The sequence below is a fragment of the Helianthus annuus genome, chromosome 17 (assembly GCF_002127325.2).
Source record: "Helianthus annuus cultivar XRQ/B chromosome 17, HanXRQr2.0-SUNRISE, whole genome shotgun sequence".
In the NCBI taxonomy this organism is placed as follows: Eukaryota; Viridiplantae; Streptophyta; class Magnoliopsida; order Asterales; family Asteraceae; genus Helianthus; species Helianthus annuus.
The window spans coordinates 171,404,184-171,422,565 of NC_035449.2; the positions used below are offsets into that span (position 1 = coordinate 171,404,184).

General features: G+C 36.8%; 1 protein-coding gene and 2 long non-coding RNA genes across 5 annotated transcripts in view; all 3 read left to right on the forward strand.

Annotated features, from left to right (window-relative positions):
- Positions 1 to 13,435, forward strand: part of LOC110920881 — a 67,565-nt gene extending 54,130 nt beyond the window's left edge. For 2 of the 3 annotated variants that reach the window (XR_002581954.2, XR_002581956.2), the window contains exon 3: positions 12,564 to 13,435. This is a non-coding gene — a long non-coding RNA (uncharacterized LOC110920881). The remainder of the gene's footprint in view (positions 1 to 12,563) is intronic. The other variant, XR_004886012.1, reaches the window with a different exon arrangement.
- Positions 9,379 to 12,220, forward strand: LOC118489055. The gene is made up of 3 exons (XR_004886019.1): positions 9,379 to 9,698; positions 10,032 to 10,514; positions 11,872 to 12,220. It is a non-coding gene; the product is annotated as an uncharacterized LOC118489055 (long non-coding RNA).
- A 638-nt stretch (positions 13,436 to 14,073) lies between the features above and the next one.
- On the forward strand, positions 14,074 to 17,723 carry LOC110925821 (protodermal factor 1). Its single transcript, XM_022169649.2, has 6 exons — positions 14,074 to 14,256; positions 14,755 to 14,802; positions 15,110 to 15,160; positions 15,281 to 15,322; positions 15,759 to 16,503; positions 17,217 to 17,723. The coding sequence occupies exons 1-6, from the start codon at positions 14,112 to 14,114 to the stop codon at positions 17,548 to 17,550; spliced, it is 1,365 nt and encodes a 454-aa protein (XP_022025341.1). The 5' UTR covers positions 14,074 to 14,111; the 3' UTR covers positions 17,551 to 17,723.
- Positions 17,724 to 18,382: the final 659 nt, after the last annotated feature.

Consider the following 18,382-nt stretch of genomic DNA (forward strand, 5'->3'; position numbering starts at 1 on the left):
AGAAAGACTGATGTTGAATCCGCTGTAGATGCTGAACCACTGCTGTTACTGACCAGTGGTTTTCCTTTGGTTGATCAGGCCTTAGGTACATAAGATGTAACAACTGTCACTAAAATCCCTAATTAGGATAGTAATTAGCTATTAAGGAAACTCTAATTGAGACACCCAAGTGATTCTACACAAACCCTAAAATTTTCAGAATTTTCAGAATCAGGATCAGGGCCCCTAAAACTCAGGGGGGGATAAACCCTAGCCAACGATTATCTTCATAACTAATTATAAAAATCGAATTTTAAGAAACTGACAACACAGCAAGCCTACCTGCACGAAGGGCTACCCTATGAAAATAGGGTGGTCACTCGCGTAGCGCGACGGCTAAGGGGGTACCCCTCGCGCTACGCTACGGTGACAAATTTTCAGTATAAATAGCAGGGGTTGGGACTTGAAATTTGGCACTTGAACGACGAAAAGCGGAGTTACGTAGGTCGAGTTATAAGCAAAACAGTCCAACACACACACACAATTATCGAATCGCTGCCGCAGAACAGGGTAATTACTCGATCGCTATTACGATTCAGTTTCCGGAATCAATACATTCAAAGAATGTCTAAGTGCCGCCCACATTGGGCTATGCTTTATCGTTGTCGATAATTCGATAATGAGCCGAAGCATTGTATTTTGTCGTTGTCGATAATTCGATATACGAGTTGAAGTACTATACTTTATCGTTTGTCATTTTGATAAATGAGCCGAAGTATTGCACTTGGACATTCATTGTCAAAATTGATCTCGGGGAATTATCGTAACTGTTGTATTGATCACTAATCCTGTTTTGTGTGCATTATTGTTAAATTAGAAATAATCAAGGCTAATCAGTAGGCTTATACACTGCTCGTTAAATCTGCAATGTGAGTCATTCTCTTTTTATCAACTGTTTTACAATACTCCAAATTATTTTCAAAGTGTTATAATTACAGGGACTAAGTCGTGGATATCTTGATTTATTGGTTAGTGGGGTATTGTGCACATTACTATTTCTCCCAGTTAGGTTCATTGACCTACTAGGGAGAAACGTCACTATTAGAGTTCATTGACCTAATAGTGGTATGACCATCGTCACCATTGTGACTTGTCACCATTGTGACAGAAAGCCAGATAAAAATAAGATATGAACCATTGTAATCGCTCTTATGCTGTAAATTATAACTATGAGTCATTTCCTAAAAACTGAATGAACTCACTCAGTATTTCCCCGCTGACAAAACCTTTTTCAAACATGTTTCAGGTAATCTGTTGTGAACAAAGAAAAGTGCCAGGAAGCACTACCAGCTTAGAAAAGTGGCTCAGTGTAAATAAATAAAGGAACATGTTTTAAAAATAAAGATTTCCATGGAAATCACAGTATTGTAAATTACTGGGTTTTATCCCTAAATTATATAATGAGCAGTTTAATACTAAAGATCATGTTTTAAAAAGACTTCCGCTGTCGCCTAAATTAAAATACCGCGGGATTTCTGTTCCGCGGCTCCTGAAACGGGTCAAACCGGGTCGGGGGCCGTGACAGAAATAAGGTGGTATCAGAGCCACTTCTCAAGCCACTGATTTAAGCCAATTAAGTATTTAGAAAATACTTAATTTCCATTAATTGCTATTTTGTGATTATTTGTTTATTTATCTGAATAATTGTGTACAGTATGAGCAGATCTTTATATGCTAGTCAATGTAGTAAGTCATGCAAATTCTTAAATAATTTGACTCAAGTATTAGTACCTTTATTATCTACAATCTAGAAGTCTTATCAAGAAAATCATAAAATTTCTAAATAAAACCTCGTGTGATGTAAATTTCAATAGTACCCAGTAGGAACGAATATTTAAAAAGTTTTCTATAAATTTTATGAATTCTGACTATGTCTATTTTTGCTAAACAGCATGAGTAACTTGTCTGAGGCCCTTCAGAATTTAAATCTCTATCCAGTAAGAGTAGAAGTTTCCAGAGATTTCAATAGGTATATACCAGATATAGAAGAACCTATAGAGTTCGATGCTTTACCTCTCGAGAAACCCAAGCCCAAGGAAATAGAAATTGGGGAAAATTCTAGGCAAATTGAAAAGTTACCATCTCAGGAAGAGTTAGATTCTATAATGGCAAGCCATAATACTATTAAGCCTGTTAATGAAAATATTTTTAATCGCTCTCTTGAAACACCACTACCAATGAACTTAGAACCATCTATTCCAAACCCTTCAATCCACTCGCAAATAGACGAATGGTTAATTAATGAAATACAGTTACAAAACTATCCCTATAAGCTTTTTCCTCAAGTTCCATCTAGAACCTTTACCAAATCCACCAATGAGTAACAAGAATACGGCTGAACTTCACTTTGGGGAAGAACTAATGGATACTGGAAATAGGATCCAAGAGATTGGGGGACAAATCTCCTGGAACTACGATAAGAGGGAACACAGTTACTAGAATGTCGTTGACAAAAAAAAAAAAAAAAGAATAGAGGATTTATGAAACTGTTATTATGTAATAATAATAGTAAAACCAGTATGTGTAAAGATAAATAATAAAACGGTTGTATATAGAAGCATGAAATTTAAGAGAATTTATAAATTTTGTTCATATACGTGATTATGTGCAATTAAGTGTGATATTGGATTATTTCTCGTATACTAATTATTTATCTATAACTTAGTTGTCAAATGGAAAACGCTAATAATGAACCAGTTAATGAGGTTAATGATTCTGAGCAACAACCGGGGGATCAATATATGACTAGGCAGGATATAGAAAATATCGTTGCTCAAGGGATAGCCAACACTATTCCAACAATGATAGCTCAAGGGATAGCCAACGCTATTCCAGCCATCGTTGCTGCTGTTAAAAATCCAATAGAACCACAACAACCCGTTCCTAGCAAACGTATTTCTGAAGATAACTTCAGTAATAGCGTAAACGGAGGCAATGATCATGTTAATCATGACAATGAACCACAACCAGCGCCGCTCCCTAAGAAAATGAAAGCTGCAACACCTGGTTGCACTTACAAGGAATTTCTTGCTTGTAAACCATCTGAGTTTGCAGGCAACGAAGGAGCGACTGCGGCACTACGTTGGTTAGAGAAAACTGAGGCAGTAATTGCCATAAGTAAATGTGCTCAGGATGATCAGGTCATGTACGCGTCAAACCTTTTCAAAGAAGGAGCGTTAGAATGGTGGAATACGGTGTTACAATCAAAAGGAAGAAGGATGGCGTATGCTATGAACTGGGAAGAATTTAAGAGCTTGGTAGAAAGAAAATTCTGTCCCGAATATGAAAAAGAACAAATGACAAACAAGTTTTTAACCCACCGAATGGTTGATGTAGATTGTCGAAAGTATACTACGACATTCTTCGAATATGCTCGAGTAGTACCAACCCTAGCTTCGCCAGAGCCAGTACTTATTTCTCGATATATTTGGGGATTGATTTCTGAAATCCGTAACATCGTCAAGGCTGCGAAACCTCGCACGATTGATGATGCGGTAGATTTAGCCAATACTCTGACTGACGAACTAGTATGGACAAGAGAAGAAAATAGAAGGAAGGAAGTAGCCCAAAAGATTACCCAGGTAATCCGTTCGGATAACCATAACGATTTTAAGAAAGGAGGGAATGGGCAATCTTCTACTAGTTCATTTTGCAATTTTTGCAAAAGGAAGCATTTTGGAAGATGCAAAGGATACTGCAATTTTTGCAAAATTCCGGGGCATCAGGAAGAAGACTGTAGGAGGAAGAAATTTTCAGTTTGTTACAACTGTGGAGAAACTGGACATCTTAGGCCAAATTGTCCAAAACTGAACAAACCATCTGACACTAAAGCCAAACCTGCAGAAGAAGCAAAAAGGAATGCAAGAGCCTTTCAATTGACTGCTCAGGAAACAGAGCTCATTCCAGATGTAATAGCCGGTACGTCCTAGGTTACAACGTTTACACAAAAAGTATTAACTGACGCTGATGCACACCAAAGTTTTATAAATACTTCATTCTGTCAAACTCTTAACTTAGACAAATCTTTACCATCAAAATAGGCAAAAAGGAAAATATAACTCTCAGGTCATATAATTCTTCGCTAACCTAATTCCTATAAAATTAATCGAATTTGATGTTGTATTAGAAATAGATTGGTTAGTAGCCAACCCTACTCGAATTCTCTGTGATAAGAACTTTATAGAAAATCCAGGTAACCGCCGGAGAAGTATTTATGATTATAGGAAATAAACCACGTAAGGTCACATGATAAATCATGAAGATATTCACTTAGATCCTGCTAAGATAGCAATGGAAGAGTTCGCAATCTTTAAATGGAAAATAGGTATTTTGTAAATTTAGCCGGATACTATAGGCAGTTTATTAAGGATTCTTTTAGATAGATACATCCTTAACTAAGTTAACACAGTTAATTCTAAATAAGAACCTAAACAAAAAGAAGCCTCTAGCTAGCCTTACCAGAAGGAACAGAAGATTTTAAAGTATACGGTAATGCTTCAAAGTTAAAATTTGGATATATGGTAATGCGACACAAAAAGGTAATTGTGTATGCATCAAGGCAATCGCAAAAGCACGAAGAAAGCCTTACCACTTGTAAGCCTAAAAATTAGAAACCACAAGTTATCCTTAAGATTAGGAAACATTATCTAAGCAAGCTTACTATCCATATGGGTCATAAGATTTTAAGATACATATTTGAGCAACAAGAATTAAACATGAGAAAAAGGAAATCATCGGTGATTACGACTGTGATATTTAGTATCACGAAGGAAAGGCTGAAGACGGGTAGAAGAATTATACAAATAATAAACAAAAGTCGTCGAAGTTCGAGTTGGAGACAAAATGCTATTGAAAGTATTTCCTTGGAAAGGAATTTATAAATTCGGTAAGAGAAGAAGCTAAGTCTCTTATACGTAGGACCATTACCAGTAATCCAACGCATAGAACCAGTAGCTTATCAATTACAACTACCAGAAGAATTAGCAGGAGTACATGATGTGTTTCATATATCCAATCACAAGAAATGTCTCACAGACGAATCCCTAGTAGTACCTCTTCAAGATATAGAGATAAATGAAAAACTGAAATTCGTAGAGAAACCCTTACAAATAGAAGATCGGAAAATTAAGTTTCTCAAATACAAACGACTAGTGTTAGTGAAAGTCCAATGGGAATCCAGAAGAGAACAAGAGTATACTTGGGAACTGGAGTCAGAAATGAAGTGAAAATACCCTCATCTATTTCAGTGAATCTCGAGGACGAGATTTTTCTTAAGGTGGGGAGGATGTAACAACTGTCACTAAAATCCCTAATTAGGATAGTAATTAGCTATTAAGGAAACTCTAATTGAGACACCCAAGTGATTCTACACAAACCCTAAAATTTTCAGAATTTTCAGAATCAGGATCAGGGCCCCTAAAACTCAGGGGGGGATAAACCCTAGCCAACGATTATCTTCATAACTAATTATAAAAATCGAATTTTAAGAAACTGACAACACAGCAAGCCTACCTGCACGAAGGGCTACCCTATGAAAATAGGGTGGTCACTCGCGTAGCGCGACGGCTAAGGGGGTACCCCTCGCGCTACGCTACGGTGACAAATTTTCAGTATAAATAGCAGGGGTTGGGACTTGAAATTTGGCACTTGAACGACGAAAAGCGGAGTTACGTAGGTCGAGTTATAAGCAAAACAGTCCAACACACACACACAATTATCGAATCGCTGCCGCAGAACAGGGTAATTACTCGATCGCTATTACGATTCAGTTTCCGGAATCAATACATTCAAAGAATGTCTAAGTGCCGCCCACATTGGGCTATGCTTTATCGTTGTCGATAATTCGATAATGAGCCGAAGCATTGTATTTTGTCGTTGTCGATAATTCGATATACGAGTTGAAGTACTATACTTTATCGTTTGTCATTTTGATAAATGAGCCGAAGTATTGCACTTGGACATTCATTGTCAAAATTGATCTCGGGGAATTATCGTAACTGTTGTATTGATCACTAATCCTGTTTTGTGTGCATTATTGTTAAATTAGAAATAATCAAGGCTAATCAGTAGGCTTATACACTGCTCGTTAAATCTGCAATGTGAGTCATTCTCTTTTTATCAACTGTTTTACAATACTCCAAATTATTTTCAAAGTGTTATAATTACAGGGACTAAGTCGTGGATATCTTGATTTATTGGTTAGTGGGGTATTGTGCACATTACTATTTCTCCCAGTTAGGTTCATTGACCTACTAGGGAGAAACGTCACTATTAGAGTTCATTGACCTAATAGTGGTATGACCATCGTCACCATTGTGACTTGTCACCATTGTGACAGAAAGCCAGATAAAAATAAGATATGAACCATTGTAATCGCTCTTATGCTGTAAATTATAACTATGAGTCATTTCCTAAAAACTGAATGAACTCACTCAGTATTTCCCCGCTGACAAAACCTTTTTCAAACATGTTTCAGGTAATCTGTTGTGAACAAAGAAAAGTGCCAGGAAGCACTACCAGCTTAGAAAAGTGGCTCAGTGTAAATAAATAAAGGAACATGTTTTAAAAATAAAGATTTCCATGGAAATCACAGTATTGTAAATTACTGGGTTTTATCCCTAAATTATATAATGAGCAGTTTAATACTAAAGATCATGTTTTAAAAAGACTTCCGCTGTCGCCTAAATTAAAATACCGCGGGATTTCTGTTCCGCGGCTCCTGAAACGGGTCAAACCGGGTCGGGGGCCGTGACATAAGTGCTTGTCTTTAACAGGGCTTTGTCTTCAACATTTGATAGGTCTCATCAGTCTTTAAGTCCATCAGTCTTTATAAGGAGCAGTGGTTAGTTATAACAGTCCTTAGCATGATCAGCTGTTATAACCACTCTATAACCCTTTTGAGAGGAAACAAGTGTCCGTCTATTCAATTGAGAGGAATCATTGCATTACATCCCTGTTGAAAAACAGAATCAATAAATTTAGGGAAAATGGGTTTAAAAGACGATAACCCAACAGTGGAGGATCTCATTCTACAGCTCCGATAAATTCAATGGTATTCTCAAATAATGGTTCCTAGATGTTTGAAGACCGACAAAGACCGATAAATGTCCACAGTGCTGCTTCTTTGGACATTTGTCGGTCTTCAAAAATCTAGGAAGCATTATTTGAGAATACCCTTGAATTTATCGAAGCTGTAGAATGAGATCCTCAATTGTTGGGTTATCATCTTTCAACCCCATTTTCCCTAAATTTATCAATTCTGTTTTTCAGAACTCCCAAAGCCACCTATCCGCCTCCAAAGAGATCGACACAGCTTGAAGCATAACCTGGACTTGCTGTCATTCCACCAGTTCAGTATTTAATCCCAATATACCAACTCAATACAAATAACAAATATTTGGTGTGCTATAACTATAAATAACTCAGGAAACATATTTGAAACCAAAAATATGGATTATAGAGATCTATGAATGAAACATGGGTGAATAAACCAACAAAACAGATTGTGAAAAACAAAAACTACAAACATATCAAAATCAATCTACTCGTAATCACATGGTACACCAATGCAAGCATCTGAATAAAGAATAACAAATTAAAGACAAAATCAAAAGCTACAAACATATCAAACAAATTTCATAGAATCATGAAAGAAATTAGGTCACGGATTGTTACCAGATTTAGCGAGAGAAGAATCGATGGAAGCATTGAAGAAGATGACGATTTGAAGAAACTTCAATCTGGAAAAGATGTAACAAAGCTCAAGAAATAACGAAGAAGAAGAAGAACTGATTACAAAGTATACTAACAATTAGCAAAAGAATAACAATTACCTGATTTATTTTAAACACATATAGATCTATTTGTAAACACAAACAGACATTACCTCTTCATCAATAAAGTTGAGATCTATTTGATGTTATGATTAAATTTCGAAGTTCGGCCAACGAACTCAAGACTTCCACACCAAATAACAAATCCAACAAGATCTACCTGAAGAACATTTAGCATACAAACCTTCAGTTTGTGATAAAAAGAAAAAATCAAAAAATATCTATTTTTAAACTACCTTCAGCTCTGCATAATATTCAAATCGATGGTAAAACATGATGAATCAAGAATACACACATATACATCTATTTTTAAACACAAACAGACATTACCTCTTCATCAATCAAGTTGAAATCCATTTTATAACCTTGATTACATTCCGAAGTTCGGCCAACGAACTCAAGACTTCCACACCATATAACAAATCCAGCAAGATCTACCTGAAGAACATTTAGCATACAAACCTTCACTTTGTGATAAAAAGAAAAAATAAAAAAAATATCTATTTTTAAACTACCTTCAGCTCTGCATAATATTCAAATCGATGGTAAAACATGATGAATCAAGAATACACACATATACATCTATTTTTAAACACAAACAGACATTACATCTTCATCAATAAAGTTGAAATCCATTTTATAACCTTGATTACATTCCGAAGTTCGGCCAACGAACTCAAGACTTCCACACCATATAACAAATCCAGCAAGATCTACCAGAAGAACATTTAGCATACAAACCTTTAGTTTGTGATAAAAAGAAAAAATAAAAAAATATCTATTTTTAAACTATCGTTGGTCTGCATAATATTCAAATCGGTGTTAAACATGATGAATAAACAGTACCCGAGGGTCGAGATTAGCAATGTAGGCTGTGAAATTACCTCAAGCTCCGATGAGAAACAGAGAGAGAGGGAAAACTCAAACCGTAGAGAGAGAATTAGAGTTTATGTTTCTTATGAGAATTTGAGATTAAAAAGAGCTTTATATACCTATATGGTTTGAATTTTAAATCTGGAGCCAGAATTATGAAATTTGAATCTGGGCAGATGTTTGAAGCATGAATGGAAGGCAGAGGTTTGAAACATGAATGGAAGGCAGATGTTTGAAGAATGTGGGCCAGAGTTTTGAATTTTAAAGTGTTTTAATATTAAGCTTTATGATGTCACTATGGCTCCTCTATGGCTGCCACCTCGTCGTTGATGACATAAGAAAAGCATTGTTGGACAGCCTCTATGGCTGCCACATAAGCTTTTCTTATGTCATTGGGATTTCTCCTTTTATAGAAAGTATAGATAGATTATGTCGGGCATTAATTACACAATGATAATAAAAGATGGTCAAATTATAACAGATTTTTTTAAAACTAAATCAAACCTAGCTAATGAATCTATTTTAATCTATTATTAATAAGCAAATGAAATGAATAGTGTCAAACAAGCTGGCACAAACTTATTAGGCCACAGATAAACAAATGTGTGGCATGTAATGCTTATGACACGTTTTTTTCACACACACGTGTTGAGGGGGCTTCTTCCCCAAATTCCTCACCCGACACTCACATTTTCCAGATTCCAAAAGATACCGAGAAAACCGGAGGAGAGAGAGGGTGGGGGGAGATCAGAGAAGAGATGGGAGAGAGACACGAGGTAGGTTGCTGCCACACCTACAGCGGCAGCGAGGGTGGTTAAACCATCGGAATCAGGGTCCACCGCACATGGTGGCGGGGTTTATGAATTTCAGCAATCAAGCGACGTTAGGGTGTGGGTCACCAGCGACGACATGGGGTTCCGGTGATGAACCAGGAGCTCTAGTTAAGACTGTGAGGTGCGATTTCAGGTGACTTGAGTTTCTTTTTTTGGGTTTAACCGCAAATTGATGTTGTGGTTGTTTTTCAGTCTGAATTTTACTTTTAGATATGTTCTTTTTATATACATACCGGTAGTATATGGTGGAATGATTTTCTTTGGTTCTGTGAGTTTCTACTTCACTGTAGATTAAACATGTGCTTGTAGTATGCATAGGCTACTAAGATTTGTATGCTCATATGTTGTTTTATTTACTCAATATGTTGGCTTACATTGATCTCAGTATCTGAGCATGTATATTGTCCTGTTTGTACAACAAATCATGTATGTTAAAACAACAATTGTAATGCAGATTATGGTGCATGTGGCGATTTATTTGCACAATTAATCTCTTATAATAGGCAAAGGAAATGAGAAGTGAATGTGCTGTTGTTGTTGCTGCGTGATTGGGCCTATTTGGCGGTGTTAGCATCATCATGGTTCCCAACACCGCCAAACACACATCCATAACCTCTTCTTCTCTGTATTGAAAGAGAGAGAGAGAGATTGGAGTGAGATTGACGACAATGGTGGGATCCGGTCGATGACAAAGGGTTTTAGGGTTTGGAGGAGTGTCAGCAAACGAGGATAACATAGATGCTGATGATGGTTTTGATTCTCGATTTCCAGCCAAATTAAGGTTCCGGCGAGGTTGGCGGTGGTGCATCCGGCCAATTTCTAGGGTTTCTGTGGTTATCCTAAAAGTCATACTGATTGCATATCAGTTATCACACCGCACTATTCAAACCCACCAACCACCAAAATCTTCAAAAATTTCAATGGAGCTTTAACAATGGTAAGATAATTCGTTTTAGGGTTACCATTTTGCTAACCAGTACGGTCAGACTTAGAATGGCATATCGTATATATTGTCTTTGCATTCAATCAGCAAGGGCGGACCTAAGCCCAACCCAAGGTGGGCGGGCGCACCCCCGGGGAAAAAAAATTAGTGCTAATTCCGTCGAAAATCCCGTCCGCACCCCTTGAAATTTTTCGTCCGCACCCCATGGATTTTTTCGACCGCACCCTTGAAATTTTTCGTCCGCATCCCCTAGGTAAAAAGTGTTATCAATTTATATTTTAAATTTTTTTAGTAAACTCTTATTTAAAAAAAATACTACCTAAATTATATAACTTTTAATACCTAACTAACTAAACCCAAATACCCATACCTTTACCCACTTATAATTCCTAACAAGATAGCCCACTAAGTCTTAGCCCATTAACCAAACTCAACAATATTTCAAACTATAATAAAATAATTAAAGCCCAAAACCTTTAGAAATTCTCTCCCGCTATCTCTCTCTCTAGCGTCCCTGCACTGCCAACGAACAACATCACCCAGCGGCAACAGTCCAGCAGCCGGCGACCACCGTAATCAGCCACCATACCACCGTCGTTTGACACCAAATCTAACCGGAATCCGAACACGGGTAAGTTTCTTTGTTATTTTGATGATTTTGGTTGATATTATAGGAGAAAAAAAGGTAATAAAGTTGTTAAATAGGTTTGAAATTTTATGTGTTTTGACGTTGTTTATGGTTGTTTAGATGATTTTTAGGGTGATTATGTTGTTTATATATTTTTAGGATGATTATGTTGTTTATATATTTTTAGGGTGATTACAACTTACGTTATGATTTCTAGGGCTTGAATAGTTGAAAATTAAAATTGAAACATTATGTTATGGAGCGATTAACTTATGTCATATAGAGAAAGAATTGCTTAAGAAATTAGTTTTAGATGATATTTTGGATAGATTTCAAAAAATGAAAACCCGTAGGGCGTCGACGTTTTAATTATGTTTGTAACAAGGTTTGACATGTTTTTGATGATTATATAAATTTAGTTTGATGTTCGTTTATTTTACATGACCCGACCCGACCTGATACGAACCGATTTTTTTTACTTATATACATAGGGGCCTAAAATTTTTAAAAATGTTTCGCACCCCCGTGGAAAAATTCCTGGGTCCGCCACTGTCAATCAGGTTCTGTTGTTGATCATTTCCTAAAGGTTGAACAACTAGGGTTTTTAGCAAATAACTGATATTATTTTTTATTTTTTTGGTTTTTAGGATTAAACATGGAAAACTATCCCCAACATGAGGCAGATTATTAGGTTATTAATTACCGTTTGTGGTTGTTTTTCAGGTCTGATTCAAGGGTGTTTTCTTTGGGTTGTTTGGGCAAACTAGCAGATAAGGATGATAAGTTGCCGGGAGTGTACAATGGTTACTTGATTGTTAAATGTTAAGTTCAGTCTTATCGCATTGGATTTTAGGGGGTTTCGCAACGGCATTTGCGGCCATTATCTTTATTTGGTCCACATCGACATTCTCATAGAACAAAAAAGGGACAACATGTGAACACGTGTAAAATTTCTAATTTTTTTTTGAACCGCCAACAAACTCAATCCTAAGCACTTTCGGGGCACCCACTGGACAAACGGAGTACTCCGAGAGTAACCCGAGTCCACCACCAATTCCAGGGAAAATCCGGTAACCCACCCGCCCGTAGGCACGACAGTGAAATTACCGGTAAAACCCGTTTGGCTCAAGGATCCAACCCAGGTTTCCCAGGCTCTCCTATCATCGCCCACCAATGCCTCACTCTGCACCAAATGGGAGTCGAACCTGCATCTCTCAAGAGAAATGCAAGCCCTCCACCACTTGATCTAGAGATCATTGGCGTAAAATTTCTAATTCAACGTTAATTTGGTACTATCTTTAGATAGGAACAAAAGATCATGGCCATTAGGTGTTTGCTTTTAAAAATTGAGGAAAATTTGACTTTGTGTAATAGTGAACTTTACCATAATGTGTAATTTGTTTACTTATATGCAGGTTACTTGCACATGAGGGGATAAATGCTGAGCAGCTGGCACCTAATTTAAAATCATTTGAGTTGAAGGTATTAGTTAGTTACTTGAGTTGTGTTGATTTCTGTAAGAAAAGGAAAAATGTTCAAGTTTTACTTAGAAATTTGACGGTTGCCAACCACTGAATTCTTTTTTTTTTTTTTTTTTTATCAATTACGGCATTAGTATATAAACATATAGGAATAGTTTTTCCATAAAGTTGTCACTTGGTGTAGTGGAAACCATGCTTCATTGTAAGCCAATGGACCTGGGTCCGAATCCTAGCTACCCTATTTGTTTTTATACTTGTTAAATTTACAAGCCTGATTCCTACTTGCTGTGAAGTGTATGCAATTGGTGCAGCAAGTTTGAGTAGAAGTGTTATGTCCATGCAATTGGTACAACTTAGTTATAGGTTGAGTATAATGAAAATTTTTAAAGATCTCAACATAATGTAAACAAAACTACAGCGATTTGGGATTTTGTGGCTTCACGAAGCAGGTGCCAAAGGAATTTTTTTATCAGCCTAAATGGTCTCTTTAAGACACACTTACAGTACAGGGGAACATAAAAATGGAAGTAGCTCCTTCATTCAATCATGCAGGTAGCTATTTGGGTCATATTAAGGTGACAAAATAACTTGGTAATCAAACAGAAGGAACCTAATCTGGAAGGGGCGAAAGAACGGATTAGACACTTGGGTCAGGAGTTGAGCAAAAGGAATTAAATGTCTCATGGTCCTAATGGTGTAGGATGGATGTTTCAAGTATGGGTCAGTAATGTTTGTGGTGTTTTGTAATTGATATACTGCACTTGGTGTGGTCTAACATTGTAAGCCCAAGATTTAATAAACTTTGTTAACAATTGGATGTGAAGTTTTATATTCGTATAAAATGGTCTTTCGATTTGAGTTATAAAATGAACTTTTTATTTTGGCTTTTTACCGGAGTTGGCACTACGAAACCAAATTGATATTCATTTCTATATGTTTCAATACACGTAAACAATGTGACAACATCGTTTTGATACATCACGACTTTATTTTTTGCGTTTCTCTTTCGTTTGCTATACTAGCTGCGAGTACCGTATTGATGTCATCATGAACCAAAAACACGGTGCACTAGATCGGTGACATGCGACGCTTTTCCGCCGCAAAGCGCGGATGGCAAAAACTAGTTAATATAATTGAAGATATTGAGTAACAAAAGTCAACTCTAAGTTCTAAAAACCTCTAAATTTGAAGCTTATGAGAAAAGAAGTCAATCCTAATTAATAAAAATTGAAGATTAAATGTATAGATATGTACACATATTTTTGTTGTATTAATAATTGAAACAATGTCAAAACCTTTGGTTAAACTTGTGAGAAGTATATAGTGAGCAATCAATAGCATCTTAAATGCAGGCAACAAAGAATCAACAACCACATACCTCATTTGCTTTAATTTACTATATTACCATACCTCCATCTTTCTTTTTTGCTATATATATGACTTAAATCATAACCATTCCCCACACCATTTCTTGACTCAAAAATGGGGACAACCAAAAACCTACAAACTTGTTTTCTTTTATGGGTATTTGCTGCTGGTTTCTGTGTTGCTTCTTCAAGCTTTCAAGATGAGAAAAACATCTACTTTTACTATACTCCATACGCAGATGCTTCTCCTCCTCCCATTGGTATAAATTTTAACTTCTGAATGATGATATTTTATTCTTTGTGATTTTTTTATAGAATGTTATGCATCCTTTCGTTGATTCTTGATTTATGGGATTTGTTTGTAACGTAGTTTCTTAGGGTGAAGAGAGTGGTTACCTATTTGGAATAGGTAAACTCCTCATTCACCCAATCAGACAATGTCACGTCAATTCACCTAAATTATTTACCTAATACTCAAAAACGTTGGTGGTGGTTTACCTAATGGGGTTTAGGTAAACTATTTAAGAAAAAAGAAAAAATGTGTGATTAGTTGAGAAGGAATGGACCCCACCACACATCCATCTCTCTCCCCTTTCCCTCCCTCTCACCGAGACGGTAAAGGTTCAATTCGGTAAAGTTGCTCGGTTAAAAGTTTAGAAAGTTTAGAGATTTTGTGTGATGAATTTTATGAAAGTGGTTTCTGTAACGTTTTAATGTACCCTTTTGCTATATTATTGATTTGTGGAATTTGTTTGCAGTTTCTTATCAAAATCCACCGCCTGCTCATGCAAATGATCCACCAGTTGGTACGTAAAAGTTTAAAGATTTTGACTGATGAGTCTAGTAAAATTAAAATTCTTTTTTCTTTCGTATTTTAGCAAAAATATAAGTGTTTCTAAGAGGTTTTTGGATTTTGTTTCTAGTGATATTAACGTGGCAAGTGAACATTTTTGAATATGTTCACATGGCAAAACTAAACCAAAAAGTTCACAAATTTTTAGTGATGATTTTGTTTTGGCTTTTTTTTTTTTTTTTTTTTTTTTTTTTTTTTTTTTTGGTAAGACCTTAATTTGGCATTTTTCTAATACCTGATTTATTTTTGTTTGTTTGCAGTTTCTTACCAAAATCCACCACCAGCTCATGTAAATGATTCACCCGTAGCAGGTGTGTGTGTGTGTGAACGTGTGTTTATTTGTTTGTAAAATCTGATATACGTTTTTTATGATTCTTTAATTTATGGTTTTTTTATTTATTATTTTTTATTTTTGTAACGTCTGTTTGCAGTTTCAAATCCACCGCCAGCTCATGCAGATAATCCTCCCCCAGGTAAAAGTTTATAAAATATTATGTCATAAATCTTGTAAAATTTGTGTGTTTTTTTAATAGTAGAGTATCCTACTTCTAAATACACTTAGGGGGCGTTTGGTTCGTGGAATGGAATGGAATGGAATTAGGAAGTTTTTCTTTGTAAAATTGATCTTGGTTGAGGGAGAGAGGAATTTGAAATCCTTCACTCTAATGAAATTTGTGACTATTTCAACATTCCTTAGAAATCCTTCACTCTAATGAAGGAATGGAATGGAATGTTGAAATAGTCACAAATTTCATTAGAGTGAAGGATTTCAAATTCCTCCCACCCCCAACCAAGATCAATTTTACAAAGAAAAACTTCCTAATTCCAATTCCTACACATTCCACGAACCAAACGCCCACTTATACCTTGTTATTTTTTTATTATTGATTTACGGTCGTTTGTTTGCAGTTTCATACCAAAATCCACCGCCGGATCAATCAAACAACCCACCGTCAGGCGGCGGCAACACACCACCGGTTGATCATACACCACCTCACCACCACCACCATGAAGACAAACCACCAACTAACTGTGGAACACCACCACCACCATCACCATCACCACCACCATTATCACCATCACCATCACCACCATCACCATCAACACCACCACCATCACCACCATCATCACCATCACCATCACCACCACCACCACCACCATCAACACCACCACCATCATCTAGTGCCTATGGTGACCCCAATCCACCACCTCCCAGCGGAGGAAATTCCCCTAGTGGCACTCCTCCATCACCAACCGGTTGCAAAGATCCGTCAAATTCTACTCTTGTTAGACCCGTAGCAGCACCCTCGCCAAGTGAGCATCACAACCGTTCCCAACCACCACAATCTGGATACCACTACTACCCTCCACCTTCTACAACCACCCCACCACCCTCTGGATATTATTATCCTCCACCTTCTACAACCACCCCACCGTCCACTCCTCCTACTGACTCTCCGTCCACCACTCCTTACTACATCACCCCACCGCCACACCCCAAGCACACCACTCCACCGCCACACCCCAAGCGCACCACTCCACCGTCTCACCCCAGATCACCCACCACCCCACGGTCTACCCCTCCTCCGCCTGGTGACGTGTTCCGATCACCTCCGTTTTTCCCAAATATACCATTCTTTGGTGGCACATGCGAGTAAGTCGATCATTATATCGTTTATAGTGTACAAACTTCTGTTATACGCGGGTCTATAATCTGGTTTAAATATACGAAAAAGGCAAGATTTATGTAAATGGAGAGGTCAGTGAACCAAGCGCGTTATTGGTTTACTGGTCGGACCAGATTTAGCACACTATGAAGCGATACGTTATTAAAAAAATTGAAATATAAATATATAACGATTTTTGAGATAAAATATAAATATACTAGTTTTTTTTGAGTTTTGAGGTCAAAAGAAAAAAAATAGAGTTTATAATAGTAAATTAATGGTTTAATGATATTTTGGAAAAAAAAAAAAAAAGTATTAAAAAAAGTTGAAATTCCACCGACCACCTCAATTCGGTTTTTGGTGTCGGTTCAAACTTCAAACGAAAGCAGTTCGGACTACTAGTGATTTGGGATCATACCTCTTCATTTTGAAAACACACACACACAAAAAAAAAAAAAAAAAAAAAAAAAAAAAAAAAAATCATTGGTGAAATATCCATGTCTGTCTCGGCCTGTATGAGGTCCCTGAAAAAATACAATTTCTACACATTTAAGTAGGTAATTTTTTATAAAATTTAAATGATATCACAAGCCAAAATTTAAAACAATATTGGTACTTAAAAGGGACAAAATTTATTAATTTTACACCTGAAAGTGCAAACTCTAACCATATCCTATATTATGAATCATTACACATACAGTTTCTGGAGGACACACCCAAACTTGATCCCAGATCTATGCAACTGGTGGCGTAGCACATTCGGCCCACTCTTGGGGCTAGGCAGCATTCCCGGGTTCGGCTCAGACATGAGCTTTCAGAACGCACTTTCAAACACCAGAACCGATGGCATTGGTGCACTTTACCGTGAAGGAACCGCTTCTTTACTCAACTCTATGGTAAACCCGAACTTCCCGTTCGCAACCAACGATGTGGTAGAAAGTTTCGTGGCTGCACTAGTCTCGAATCGGGCGGCAGCGGCCCAAGCCCACCTTTTCAAGCTAGCCAATGAGGGTCAACTCCAGCCAAGAGTCTAGTTACCAACTGCATTGATCTTTGTCTATTTCATATAAACTTTTATTTATTGTTTGTAGGGGGATATTTTTGATAATTAGCCGCTACGATATATGATGTTCTGCACCATGTTTACATGGATTATCAGAAGTTTTGGATAAAATGATGAATTTATGAGATTATGACTGTTGTTGACTTGTGTTGACTATGGTCAAAGTTTTTTTTTTTTTTTTTTTTTTTGAACAGCAAACACACTTTATATATATAAAGTTTATATATATATATGGTCAAAATATTTATGAAAGCAATGTGAAGTAACAGAAGTGTAGTTTAAAGGCATTAAAGAAGGGTTGGTGATTGCACTTATATATTGCTCTCAGTAGAGCATACGTACTAGTACTGTAGCAAACGTAAATGCTTTGGTACTCACTATTGAAACAACAAATTAACTCATGTACCCAATGATCTAAAAAAGGCTGGCATAAAATTCAAATACTGGGACACTTTTTTCTTTCCAGTTGGATGCTATCAGTTCTTTGGAAAGTCATATTATGGGTTTTGTTATCCTAAAATTTAGGATATAACGCCATCAATCAATGAATTGTACCTAAGCTATTGGTAGGGTCTTAAGAGGGTGGTGTTAGAAGATTTGGAAAAAAATAAGGGGAAATGGACTGTATCACCTTAAACTATGCAAAATTAGCCAATACCACGCCCAACTTTCAAATTGGCTCCCACCACCCTCTACTCGACAACTTGGTGTCACTATCACCCCTTCGTTAAAAAAACACTAACTGAGTTAGTTTTTTTAAGCCTATGTGGCATGCAGATGATGACTTGGAAGCATACGTGGAC